This window comes from Vespa crabro, chromosome 2 (assembly GCF_910589235.1).
Source record: "Vespa crabro chromosome 2, iyVesCrab1.2, whole genome shotgun sequence".
In the NCBI taxonomy this organism is placed as follows: domain Eukaryota; kingdom Metazoa; phylum Arthropoda; class Insecta; order Hymenoptera; family Vespidae; genus Vespa; species Vespa crabro.
In genome coordinates, this window is record NC_060956.1 from 6945499 (window position 1) to 6959229 (window position 13731).

General features: G+C 30.0%; 4 protein-coding genes across 11 annotated transcripts in view; 2 read left to right on the forward strand and 2 right to left on the reverse strand.

Annotated features, from left to right (window-relative positions):
* The window catches only part of LOC124433089 (ubiquitin carboxyl-terminal hydrolase 48-like), a 62334-nt gene extending 54709 nt beyond the window's left edge, over window positions 1-7625 (reverse strand). Inside the window, exons 1-11 of one of the 3 annotated variants that reach the window (XM_046982661.1) lie at window positions 7130-7625; window positions 6185-6324; window positions 5886-6089; window positions 5476-5802; window positions 5059-5295; window positions 4717-4967; window positions 4137-4615; window positions 3967-4068; window positions 3467-3870; window positions 3005-3371; window positions 2692-2876 (exon numbers count right to left, since the gene is read on the reverse strand). In XM_046982661.1, the coding sequence (XP_046838617.1) occupies window positions 2692-2876; window positions 3005-3371; window positions 3467-3870; window positions 3967-4068; window positions 4137-4615; window positions 4717-4967; window positions 5059-5295; window positions 5476-5802; window positions 5886-6089; window positions 6185-6318 (2690 nt within the window). In that variant the 5' untranslated portion in view covers window positions 6319-6324; window positions 7130-7625. Of the gene's footprint in view, window positions 1-2691; window positions 2877-3004; window positions 3372-3466; window positions 3871-3966; window positions 4069-4136; window positions 4616-4716; window positions 4968-5058; window positions 5296-5475; window positions 5803-5885; window positions 6090-6184; window positions 6325-6511; window positions 6784-6959 lie in introns of those variants that run through there. The other 2 variants (XM_046982660.1, XM_046982659.1) reach the window with 2 other exon arrangements.
* Window positions 7626-7633: 8 nt separating this feature from the next.
* LOC124433091 (mitotic spindle assembly checkpoint protein MAD2B) lies at window positions 7634-9074 on the forward strand. Of its 3 annotated transcripts, none has more exons than XM_046982666.1 (4): window positions 7634-7852; window positions 7925-8222; window positions 8326-8592; window positions 8941-9074. In XM_046982666.1, exons 1-4 carry the CDS (start codon window positions 7834-7836, stop codon window positions 9014-9016), a joined length of 660 nt encoding a protein of 219 aa, XP_046838622.1. In that variant the 5' UTR covers window positions 7634-7833; the 3' UTR covers window positions 9017-9074. The 3 variants fall into 3 exon arrangements, with proteins under 3 accessions (XP_046838622.1, XP_046838625.1, XP_046838623.1); XM_046982669.1 differs by lacking the exon at window positions 8941-9074 and adding an exon at window positions 8818-8836; XM_046982667.1 differs by lacking the exon at window positions 8941-9074 and having other exon boundaries at window positions 8326-8685.
* On the forward strand, window positions 9013-9943 carry LOC124433092 (biogenesis of lysosome-related organelles complex 1 subunit 6-like). The gene is made up of 5 exons (XM_046982670.1): window positions 9013-9200; window positions 9331-9441; window positions 9505-9592; window positions 9662-9748; window positions 9810-9943. Exons 1-5 carry the CDS (start codon window positions 9145-9147, stop codon window positions 9927-9929), a joined length of 462 nt encoding a protein of 153 aa, XP_046838626.1. The 5' UTR covers window positions 9013-9144; the 3' UTR covers window positions 9930-9943.
* Window positions 9944-10046: 103 nt separating this feature from the next.
* LOC124433090 (GDP-fucose protein O-fucosyltransferase 2) lies at window positions 10047-12468 on the reverse strand. Of its 4 annotated transcripts, none has more exons than XM_046982664.1 (9): window positions 12184-12468; window positions 11867-11960; window positions 11637-11773; window positions 11439-11564; window positions 11117-11381; window positions 10841-11033; window positions 10554-10731; window positions 10336-10465; window positions 10047-10273 (listed from the first exon to the last, which is right to left on the reverse strand). In XM_046982664.1, exons 2-9 carry the CDS (start codon window positions 11914-11916, stop codon window positions 10123-10125), a joined length of 1230 nt encoding a protein of 409 aa, XP_046838620.1. In that variant the 5' UTR covers window positions 11917-11960; window positions 12184-12468; the 3' UTR covers window positions 10047-10122. The 4 variants fall into 4 exon arrangements, with proteins under 4 accessions (XP_046838620.1, XP_046838619.1, XP_046838621.1 ...); XM_046982663.1 differs by lacking the exon at window positions 12184-12468 and adding an exon at window positions 12029-12177; XM_046982665.1 differs by lacking the exon at window positions 11867-11960.
* Window positions 12469-13731: the final 1263 nt, after the last annotated feature.

Genomic DNA, 13731 nt, shown 5'->3' on the forward strand with positions numbered 1-13731 from the left:
GTAGAGCCTAACCTATCTAATAATGATAGCAATATTTAACAATACCATTTACTTTTCTAATTTTTTTTTCTTTTTCGTTTTTCTTTTTTTTTCTTTTTTTTTTTCAACCGATCGTTTTCATATTCTGAAGAATGATAATGTCGTTTATTAATGAACCAATTGAAAAGTAAAATGGATCGAAAGAGGCAGAACTCGATAAGCTTCGTGGATCGAGAAGCATTAAGTTAGAAAGTACAATACAAGTAAAAGGAGGAGAAAGAGGAGGAGTAGGAGGAGGAGGAGGAGGAGAAGAAGAGAAAAAAGGAGAAAGGAAACTCGACTAGTTATATTCCAAGGAAGTTGAGCGATCGTCTATGCAAATACCTAATCCTTTCAAAGATCCATCCAGTGACGTTGACGAATTGGTAAAGGACTTTCCTCTGAGTTTAGCATCAACGAATTGCGATCCGTAACACCATTTGTTTTCTCGAAAGAAGATGCGAAACGAGTTAGCTTTCTTCACGACCGATATTTCTTAATTAACAATAAATCGAAATAGAATGAACTTTTCAATAGATGGAGAAGATGCTGTACAGATCATACATAAACTAGATTTCATTTGAACAACGAACGAAGGAAAAAAAAAACATATACATATATATATATAAAAGAGAAAGAAAAAAACAAAGCAGGACCAATGAATTTTTGACAAATTATTCATCGACATTGAAAAAGACATAGTTTAAAGAAGGGAGAAAAAAAAACAATGTTATATCGAGCGGGTAAAAATATTTTTCTCTGTATTCCCCCCCAAAGCCTCGCCCTCAACAATGAAACGCCTTACGAAAGAGCCTTAATATCTCTTTAAAGAGGATGACATAGAAAAAAGAAAAAAAGATGAACAAACTCTTTCATAAGAGAAAACTTTCGAGAAACAATGACTTTAAATGAAACTTTAATAACGTTTTTAATTATTTCATTTTTTTATAATATAAATTTTGTAAATATAACATAATATGTACATTTATCGTATACGTAGCATCATTCGAATTGACCAATTAAATTTTATCTAGATACGTATGATTTGACAATAAAAAATCGAATAGAAAAAATAAAAGAAACATATAAAAAAACCATACAACGATTCATTCTATTCGTTCCACGAAAGAAAAAGAAAAAAAGAAAGAGAGAAAAAGAGAGATAGAGAGAGAGAGAGAGAGGAAGAGAGAGATTAATACACAAACCTTTCCAACCATCGAGTTGGAGATTTTCGTTTTCCTCCCTCTTGTTAGTAGGGAGGAGGAACACCGAAGTCAACCGTACAACATGACATACGTATAATCCGTGCAAAGGGTTGATCCCAGATTTAACCGACTGTCCGAACGAAACGTATTCGCGATTCTTAAGCCGCGGCAAATTTGAATCTGTCAATCCTAAGCGTTCCATTGCGACGATTACGTCGTCCACGGGACGAATATCCGAGCATTCGCATAATCCCATCCTTCTTTTCTACTCAAAAAATGCAGGAAAAAAATACAAAAAATAAAAGAAATAAAAAAAAAAAAGAACAATAATAATAAAAAGGAAAAAAAGAAGAGAAGATATTCCTCCCTTTTCAATTTTTTTTATCATTATTATTATTATTATTACGATAAATCATAATTATATCGTGCATAAATGAAAAGAAAAATTTCTTTAAAAACGTTCGATTTTGTTAGAAAAAGAAAAAAAAAAGTAAAATAGAAACGGAATTGTTGCGAAAAGAATATATATCCCAAAAAAAATACGAAATTGCATCCCTCTTCCAAGCACGGTATAAGCTGAAACAGTATTAAGACAGCAGACTCCTACCTCGGGGTCGATGTATCATTTGCCGGCGGGTCGTTAGGCGGTTGTTTCAATTAGTTTTCTCCCGAGCAACTCTAGCACCCACACTGGCAAAGCATGAGCGAGTAAAAGATGGATAGATGGATAGATGGATAAATAGATACATAGATATACAGATAGATATACAGATATATATATATATATATATATATATATATATATATAAAAAGAGAAAAAGAGAGAGAGAGAGAGAGAGAGAGAGCTAGAAAAGGGAACTGAGACCTTAATCGCAGAGACCACTTTTTTCTTATAATTAGGAAAAGCTCGTTAATGTGAGCTCGGATAAATGTCCGAGCCCTATCCCTTCTTCTCTCTTCTATCTTCCTACTTCCGCCATGTTGCATCAAAATAAATCGGACCCGACCAACAATTATTCCCTCGATCACGAATTATTATATACCTAATTATTATACACCTCATTCATTCAATTATTATTTTATATTATCTATTTTTATTATCATTTCTAATTAGAAATTTTTATAATAGATATAAAATGTGATTAGAGAGAGGATTTATATAACTCGCAGAACCCTCTAGCGGAAAACAACTTATCGATCGCTTATTGAGATCGAAAATAATGCTGCCATCTAACGAATATCTTTCGACACATACTAATCATTCGACTTTACCGATAACTTGGATAAATAAATAAATAAATAAATAAATAAATATATATATGTGCGACATTTGGAATTATGAAATCAAGTGTAGAAATAATAAAAATTTACTTGATAGTATCTTGACAAAAATTTTTTTCTTTTTTTCTTTTCCTTTTTTTTTTTTATAACGAATGATGAAATGTGTAATTAAATTTTTAGGACTCACCGAATGAAAGAACGCCAACTATCCAAGAAGCCTTTCTCCACGATATAAAATACTTTCTCGGCATCTTCACACTTGGAAATTTCATTTCTATTTCTTGCGTAATACAAATCGATAAGCTCGTCCTTTTGTTGTTTAGCTTTTATCTTGTCGTCCTTCTTTGCCTTTTGTGCATTTTCCATTTTCTCCTAATATGCATGATCGAAGAAAAAAAAAAAAAAAAAAAAAAAAAAAGAAGAAAGAAGAAAAATATTCGTTAAAAGAGATAGAACAAGAAATTAGAAATTATAAAAAGTATACCAAAACGTACACGTACCTCACAGATCGAGCATGACGAGTTACCAAATGGATACTCTTTCGAATTTGGAAAATATTTCCTTAATATCGTCCAAACTTCGCGAGGTACTATTTTCCTACTGGAATCAGGTGTTTTCAATAGATTATGTTCACAAAGTAAATCTTCGTTAAAGTTTAAAACAACTTCGTTCTCCTCGCCATCTTCAACTTCCTTCGTACACTCATCGTTATCTTTATCGCCATTTTTATTCTCATCCTCGGTTAATCGAGAATTTTCACGATCTTCCCGTTCTATTTCCTGTTCCATATCTTCGGTAAATTTTTCCATAGCTAATCTCCTCCAAGATCTCAAAGAATCTGCGCCGACTATGTAACTAGTTTCGCTTCTACGAAATAACAAAAGCATTACGTGTAGATATTTTTATTTAAAAATTATAAAAAAGGAAAAAAAATTTGGAATAAATTATGAAGAAATACTAACGATTCTTTAAAATTACGTATTATATCGCTAACTTCCTTGTGATCACGTTCCAAAACCATTTTGAATCTAAGCATTTTGCAACGTCTTCTTACACAAACTTCGCACAAAGTATTCTGATCCAAACGTGGCCCTCCACGATACTTGTCATATAATAGACTAGCTGCTGAGGTTGGCAAACATTTGGCACGGTTAACTTTTAATGGATCTAAACGATAATGAGGACACATCAAGACCGAATTATCTATCGGTGGAACACCATCGGTTAGCAATTGTCCATTTAACCATTTTGATAACCAATCGATTGGTATCCATTGATATTCTATGCAAGACATTGTATTTCCAATAATATCGTACACATCTATTACGAGTTGTCTCTTAAAATTCTGATCTTCTATTTCTTTTTGCTAAAAATAAATAAATATCGACATTGTATTTTAAATATCTTTAAAAAAGAATCTCAAAGATTCTATGAGTACAAGTAAATTATTTTTTTTACTTACTTTTTCTTGCTGAATAGCCAATAAACTTAACTCGTGTTTAACATTTTCTTGACGAACGAGTTCTCTCATTGTATTACTCACTTGCCAATTTTCAAATTCAATCTATAACATATTATCAAACAAACGTATGATATATTAATCAATAATATTGAAAAATGACATGTACACACCTCTTCGTAGAAATCACGTTCTCCACAGCTCATTGCTCTATGAGCAGCACCGTTTAACAATTTATAATCGAGTTTCGTATTTTTTGTGACAATTTTCTTTGCCTGTTCTGTCGGACTTTTATCGTCCTTTGGAACATCGGAGTTATCATTTTTCCCTGTCACAACACTGTCCACTTCCATCTTGAAATCAGCCTCTATTTTCATCATTTTTCCTGGACTTTCAATATCTTTAAAATCATCAGTTCCATTCTTACGTTTTCCTTCATCTGACGAATCAGATCTGTCCTTAACAGTGAGTCTTTCCAAACTAACGGAATCGCTATAACTATTGCACTCTGAATCAGTCTTCTTTGCTTTTAATTTTTTTCCATTACCTAATTTTGGTTCAATAGTTAATTTCTTATAGACCAACATATACGCTGTGTTGGATGAAAGAAATCCTTTTGGTACACGACCACGTTTCATATTTTTTGTTGATTCTGTAAGGATCAAAGAAAGAGAAAAACACAAAATTTATATTTAATTATGTATATTACAAATATATGAGACGTCTAACTAGAATAAAATGTGAGATTCTCACCATTGCCACTATCCTCAATCCTCTTATTCTGCATTTTTTCAACTTTATCATCACTAAATTGATACCATTCTCCAGCTGAATTACATATATTCGCAATGTAATGACCCGAATGAGCTGAAGGTCCTTTATGACTCAAAACTGCAACGAGACTATACATATGGGTCTGAGGAGGACATCTAACATATTCGGACATATCCAAATCTTCCGGAAAATGGATGAAAGAGTTCAATTTTCTTTTTTGACCAGAATCCCTGTACAGATAAGAACAAATTAAATGAAAATATAGTAAAACAATATTTTAATTAAATTTAGTAGGAAAGTAGTACGAATGTACAGGCTCACCTATGAAATACGAAGCGCATCAATTGAATGTTCAAAGTTTCTGGTAGCAATTCCAAGCGTATGAATCTTCTAGCATCCTTTTTGTCGTTACAGGTAACACAATGATACTGATTAGCTCCATTCAATTGTTCTTCAGTGAGATATTTTTCTATAGCTTCCTTCAAAGTAGCTGCAAGCTGCAAGTCCAATTCGTAGAATGTGGTCGATGTTGGATACTCGGTACCGCAGGTGGAGCAACTATATTAAACAAAAATAGTAGATATTATTTACACAATACACGTCTCTTTCGGTCAGATCAGTTGATCGCACCAGTCACCGTAGCGAGCAACGTGTCCTACCATGTTCTCATCGTCAAGATCATCTGCATCATCATCGTTTAGGACAATTCTCATTTGTTTTCCACTTCAGAAAACCCACCAATTGATATAGCTGTATTTTCCCTGTGACAGCCTCCGCAACATCCGCTGCAACTCTGAGTTTTGCTGTAGCTTTCCTTCAATATGGCACAACAACAGCTTCGAGAACTCCTGCGCGTCCTGTTGCGTTCTAGTATCCAAAGACAGGGCGATGGCAAGATTCATTGGATCGAGTAGACGTCTGTTTCCGAATTGCATCATGGCAAATATGTATTGCAATTGACCAACCGCCGTTACCGGATGATAAGAAAGTCCTGCCTTCTTCGCTTGATACAAAGCCTCCCTCTCCTCAGGATCTTCTGTTATATTCCACTTGTATATTATCCGCCTGTAACCAAGATAATATTAAATACCATATTCGTACAACGTATGCGTAAGAAATATATGCAAAGCGTATAGTTATTGTAATACCTCATATCCTCGTTGTGAAACCACATTTGAATTAAACTGTTGACGTAACACGTTGCTCCTAGATTTTTCAGGCCGACATATTGAGTAGGGTCACGAAGTTCAGACAAAGAACTTTCCAAGGAAACGATCTCCGTGGGTTGCGATTTGATATATTTTTCTTCTCCTAATCCAGTGAGACATTGTGGATTATTTGTACAATTTCGTCTGTGAATGAAGTAAAAGAAATATTCAGATAATTGTTGAGAAATGTTAAAGAGCTATTATACAAGATTATAGTATTACATTGATAAGAATCTTACTTGCAACTTTTGCAACCTTTAAGACCTAGTCTATAAGCAGTTTCTAAATGTATTCTCTCTATTTCTTCGGGTGTAACAGCTTCAATCCAAGACCATGCTAATTTATCTAAATCCGTCTTCTTTGCAGGTGCCATTTTCTCCTGAAACAATTAAGTAATAATAACAATAATAATAATAATAATAATAATAATATTAATAATAAAGACTAGTTTAACATAAAGTACACGTTAGAAGTAATAAAAAGCAAAAGTTTGATAACAATATCTTATATTTTTTATATGCTTTTGTAAAAAGCTTTACAGCAATGATTATATTATATATTCCTACTTCAGGAAGGACCGTCCATGCTTTTGAAAGGTCCCGAAGACGGAGACACGTTAACACGAGAACGTTACCCATTGGATTTATCATTTATTCCTTTTCGCGCCATAACGAACTAATAAATTCCATGAGAAATAAAAGAAGAAATGAATCATAGTGGAAGAAAAAAAAAATTAAACAAAAGACTATAAAGTGGCATCGATCAATCGAAGATTAAAAAGGCTTTCAACATTTGAAAGATAACCAACGACTGATAGACAATGTAAAATTGTCGAAGGGAAGATAGTCGAAGGTAAATATATCAAGGAAGTTGATATCAGAGTAGATATCCTCGAAGAGTAGATAGGTCGCGAAAAATACGCACAAACGTGTATTCGCAACCAAGACATAGTTCCACGTAATGAGCTTTCATAGAAAGATGCTTCGAGGTTAGGAAAAATGCCGCCGTGTATACCTTTTATATCATGATAAAGCGATCCTTAACGAGAACCGATGGATCACGATGCGCGATAGAGCGCACACCAGCGCACGACAGCGCACGGAGATACGCGATATCTCGCGATCTTCTTACTCTATCGTTTTATACAATAGGAAAATTCGAAAGATTTCTTTATCAAAACACACCGCAACACCGTGCGTTCCTCACGTTCACCCGCCACCGCCACCACCATCCGCCACCATTCGCCACCATTCGCCACCATATGCAATCAGATTGCATCGAGGCGCGCACCGAATCAATCGTTAAATCATATTTTCTTCATTTATCTCGTTACTTTCTTAATTGATAATTTATAATATAACAAATCTGTCGCATCGTTGAACCTTTTAACACGATTACGAACTATTCCTATCACTGACGTTAAACTATTTCTTTTCTCGCGCCACCGTTATCAAATACATATGGATGTATGTGGATTGTACAATTTATATGTAGATATCCGCATCTACATGCAAATTGTATTTGATTCGTATTAAGAAAAATAAGAACATTATCGTCATCAACGAACAACCGAAGATAACCGAAAATAATTTCTAAACGAGATCCAATAAATTGCATCATTATATGTTTCAGGCATGCAAAATATTGCAGGAATGATATACAAAAAAAGAATTGCGTAACGGTAACACACCAATTTATGCTTTTCACTTGCATCACCGCGATTTAAAGGCGCAACAAGCGCGAACGACGTTAAAAAATCATAACTTTCTTTCTTTTTTCTTCCTTTCTTTTTTTTTTTGGGTTACATGACATTGAAACTTGTTCCTTTTTACGATTGTATACGAGTGATTTGACATTTCGAAAACTTTCACGATTAAATTAAAATAAAATGTCACAAACTAAAATAGGTTAACAAAATTGGAACACATACGTTTACAAATTAATTATTGTATTAATTAATTATTGTATTATTTTTTTAGTCACCAGTGATATCCTCCTAGAATTCTTGGAGGTGGCATTTAATCATATACTTTATTATAGAAAATTATATCCAAAAGAAATCTTTGTTAAGAAAAAAATATATGGCGCTGTGGTTCATATCTCTGAACAGCCAGAACTTAATGAATATTTGAAAAATGTTTTAACTGCTATTAGAGAATTACTTAAAGAAGATGAAAACAGTATCAAAGCTGTCAATCTTGTTGTTTTTAATAAAAATAGAATTCCCATAGAAAAGTTTGTCTTTGATTTTGTTAAATTACAAGCTCAAGGAATTGAGTATGACTTTTAATTAATCTCCTTTATTAATTAAAGTTACAATGATATAAGATAAAATTTGATGAACTCCCTATGTGTTTATAATGTCCAAACTTGCTTACAGAATTGATCCATACTATCTTAAAACCGAAGAAGCTTTAAGAACAATCTGTTTAAAATTGTCCATATGTGAGACATATTTAAATCCTCTTCCTGAAGATGCATCATTTTCTATAGAAATTCAAACATATGAAACTGCACACGTGTCTCTCAGTGAAAATCCATTATGTGAGGATTTTCCATGGATTGTTGAGGATGAAAATAAGAAAATGATTAATAAAAAATTATTACCGCTGAAGACAGTTAAGACAGAATGTTTAAATTTACAGATGTATGTACTCCAAAATGCAGATATTGAAGATACATTATAATGTAACATTATATAGAAAATAAATAAATTTTCATTTTTTTATATATATATATATTTCGTAATATTTATTCATTAAATTATTGATAATACTTAAACCCGTCATTGTGTCAATAATTTACCTGATAAATATTTTAGAAATAATGATAACTCCTTAATCATATAGGATCTAATAATAATAATTTATAGATAATTTTTGGAAGGGAAAAACAATAGTGATCTAACAATTTAAACAATTTTTAAAAATAAATAAATATATCGCAAATAATTTATTTTTATATTTATACATTGCACGCAATTACACTTATGCAGGAAGTTATACGATAAGTTCGTCCATGATAATACGAAAGCAGATAAGATTGAACTGCATAGAAATTTATTGCGTTAAACACGTGGTGGGAATCAGCTGATTTGTGGTCGTACGTCAAAATACAAATGAGTGATCAAACAGTTCTATTCTTTCTGATATGTGATATACGTACTTCGAAATAAAATAAGTAATATTAAATCATAAAAATGATGGTAGATATAGACGAAGCCGAAGTGACGAAAGTTCAATCACAAAATGACAGGTATAATGATAATAACCTCACTTTTTTGTTTACAGCTAAAATACATATTTTTTGAAATTACATTATATATGATATAACGAAAGTAAATACAAAATTATCAAACTACGATCCTATATCCTTTGTTTTTCAGTGTTGAGGATATAGTAGATTTTTCTAAAGCTACAGAAAAATTGGCACATGGAATATTAACTATCTATCAACCATCATTGGAGAAAGTCAAGGAAAATCTTAATGAATTGACGTAAGAATAAATTTTAATCTTCATCATTGCTATGCTATTATAGAATCATTTTCCAACTTTTAGAAGTAAGCAAGAAGTTTTACTTAATCAAATACAAAATGATAATAAGAAACTTCAAGATGTCCTTGAAGATGCAGATTTAAATGAAATGGTAAACATTTATCTTATTTTTATTTTGGAAAAAATATTCTACTTTATATATATATAAATGCAATTTCAGTTTACTACCATTAAATTATATCAAGGAAAATTAACAACTATTAAAAAGGAAATGGTCATGGTACATGATAGGACCTTCAAATTAAAAGTATGTTTTTATTATTTTTCTTTATAAAATTAATTTTATTTAAAAAAATATTTACTCGTAGAAACGGGCATTACGCTTACAACAAATTAAACAGAAGGAAGCTCTTGGTAGAGAACAACAAAGAGAACAAGAGCTTCGTAGAGAACAAGAATTAATTGGTAAGCCTACAACATCTCAATGAAATTCAATGCCTGTAAAGATCTACCAAATTGATTACTTAGAACAGATAGTATATATATATAAGATATAATAATAATATTAAAAAATATAGAAACATTGTGCATTTATATAATTAATATTGATGATAAAATATTTTTAAAAATGTATTAACATTTATGGGTTCATAAAAAGTTACAATTTTTTGAAAATTCACATTACCACACTATCTCCCAGTGTCCACTAGATAAGCACTTTTCTTTTACTTTACATAATCGATTAAATGTTCTTTCTGGAGGAAATCCAATAATCTCTCTATCTTCTTGTATCCTAAACGTGAAAGTAGACTCGTGTGTCCCAATAAAGTACCTATTAAAAATTACTTTTAATTTATAAACATATTCTTTAAAACTCTACAACATTATACTTGCCTAGCATACGAGCAAATTATTTGATCGATAATTGCAATACCACCATCCTTAAACTTTTTTTTAACATAATCTGATGGCACATAATTTAAAACCGTATATTGTGGTAAGAATGATTTAAGTTCGGCGAGTTCTATAAAAAGCATTTAAGTATACATTTATATATTTGTTTTGATAAAGCTCACAGAAAATACTCATTTATAAATTATTTTTAGTTTGACCTTGCTCATCTGCATCAGTAGCAACAAATAAAAGTTTTAATTCATATTCTTTCATTTTTTTTGCCAACTGAGATGCAGCTCCTTTTATTGTTGGCGTCGATTCTGACCGCCCAATAACAAAATCACGTCTTCTCAAATGAACTGATAAATATGGACCACCAATTGCATTTCTTTTTTTCTAAAATTTATATATATTTAGGGAACAGCTGAATACTGTTCTGTAAAATTGAATGGTATGTACAAATTAATCAATTAAATATACAAAATATATTTTTAAAGTAACAAACTTTTTCTTGGATCCAATCGGACGGACGTTCAGTATTATCATCTTTATCTGTAGAATTTAGATATTTCGCTCTAAAGTCAGATGCAATATCATAAAGTTCAGAATTATAACGCATACTACGTCTTGCTCTCCAATAATCTTTAGAACCATATGAATCATGCAAAGGTATTTCCATATGATCAAACATGACAGATCTAAAAAAAAATATATATATATATTTTGATTGATATTATTATAAACATATTAATGAGTATCAAATTCATTCAAATACACATACCTATGAAAAAAAGGATAAAGATTTGTTTCAAGGTTCGACATTGTTCCATGAAATAAAATACATTTCATTTGTCGGCTTGTGATATTAGAATAATTCCAAAAGTAACCACTATATTCTTCTTTCGATTTTTTATAACGTACAAGTTTGGAAGGACAATCTTTTTCTTCATTTTTATCTTCAAATATACCAGTTTTAAACATTTCTTCATCATTTTGTAAAATATACACAATATCTAATTGAGTTCTTTTATTTTTCGAAGAATACTCTGGAATTGACGGAACATGCTATGAATGTAAGTATAACAACAAATAATAATTATTACCTTCAAAGAACTTGTACATTTCAATTACAGGAGCATATTTTTGTAAACTTGCAATATCAAAAAATGTACCCCATGGTAACGATACTTGTGGACCCACATCTTTGCTCTGCCAATGGTATAAATCACCTGTACAGTCCATTATAAAAAAATGATGATTAATTAATTAATATAAAATACAAATAGAAAGAAAAATATTACCCCATGGTGGCAGAACCAAGTGCCACTTGAATTTTTTATCCTTTTTATTTAAATTTTTTACAAAAACGGCAACACGAACGTATACATCTCTTCTTAGATTAAAACCTTCCGGAGGATTAACATCGTATAATATGTAACTAAATTAAAAAAAGAAAAAAAAACCAATATTGTTACAAATAAAAATAATATACATAATGTCTATAATAATATTATCATTAATAACCTCCAACCGTTTGTTTGATAAATATTCAAAATCTCCACAATTTTTCTCAGTTTTCATAACTTTATCAGATTTTTGACAAAAACCATATTCTTCGGATTTTACTGTGAAAACGATCGAGATCAATATAAAATACAAAATTTTAAGAGAAGATAAGTTGAACATTTTTAACTTATGTTATTTTCGTGAACTCGGAAGATATAATGGCACAAATGTTTTATCGAATAGTGAAGACGAAATTATCATTCTTTCAAAACATAATAACTTATTTTAAATATAAAAAATTAAAGAAAAGAATGAAAAGAAATAAATATTTTGTAATATTACCAACAAAACATTAAAATCGAATAAGACATAATATTTAAGAAAATATAGTAAATTTCTTGTTTCTATTACGCATCTGCGCAGTTTATCTCAACATTACTTCCTTTTATTTGAATTGAGAATCGTTAGAAATATTGAAAACAAAATATTTTTTTAATATACGTAAACTTTCAATTTTTCTTTTTTTTTTGTCTTTCGCCTTTCATTGATGAAGATTAATAAAGAAATGATATAAGAAAATCAAAAGTCGGATTTGTAAGCTTATCGATGAATGGATTAGAATTATCTTATTTGATTAATAGTATCTGTAATAATGATAATAATAATTATTATTTACCGACTTATACAATATTTATAATTCATAGTTTAGTTAACGAAGTTATTTCAATACTTTTTTCTTTTTTGAAAAAGTGCATTATGTTATGTTGTGTATATATATATGTATGTATAATATTTTTACACACACACACACACACACACACACACATATATATACTGCGGCTCGTTTCCACTTTTCTTCATTATCTTATTAAAGTATACACTTGGCATATAAAAATTACAAGGACAATTTATAATGCTAGTGATAATAATGGTTGTCGTGTAATAATAATAATAATAATAATAATAATAATAATAATAATGATAATAATAATAATAATAATAATAATAATAATAATAATAATGATAATAATAATAATAATAATAATAATAATAATAATAATAATAATAATAATAATAATAATAAGAATAATAATAACGGCGATAGCTTTAGTACTAAGATAGTAATAATAATAGTAGTAGTAGGTGGTAGTAGCAGCAGTAGCAATAGTAGTAATATTATTAATAATAGTAACAGCGGTAGCAATAACTACGATATTAAGATTATTATTATTATAATCATTATAATCTGGTATCTAGGAATTATTTTCTTATTCATCTTTTTATACATATACTTGCATAAAGTTCTTTATGTAACCTTCATCGTTTTTAGTTGTGTTCGAGTTTTTTATGCAATTTTTCTTTTTACAATTTGTGCTTCTTTCGTCTATTTTACGTGTGCTTTCTCTTATTTTTCTATTTTTTTTATTTTTTTATTTTTTATTCTGCTAGCGATATTAACATTTAGGCAAATTCTCGATCATACTAACAGCGATACATGTTTTAATACTGTGAATGATTTCTTTATAACAAATACAACATGACACAAATTTTTATACTACTTAATCTTTTGTAATTACAGCATCCTTCCTTTTTCTCTGTGAAATCTCTAGCATTAACATCACAACTGGAAAATGCTCTGTGCTTTACCAGAAAACATGCTATGTTACATTCACTGTACAAAATGTGAAGTAGTAAATTATTATTATTATTATTATTATTAATTTCAAACAATGTATTACAAACGATATACTATGATGAAGTGTTCTTTATATATGATGCAATTATCAATTTATATGAATAAATTTCAAAGTTATAAAAATAGGTATTATATCTATTACATGATTTAAATAAGAACATTTCATTAATTTTTGCAATAAAATATTATAAGAT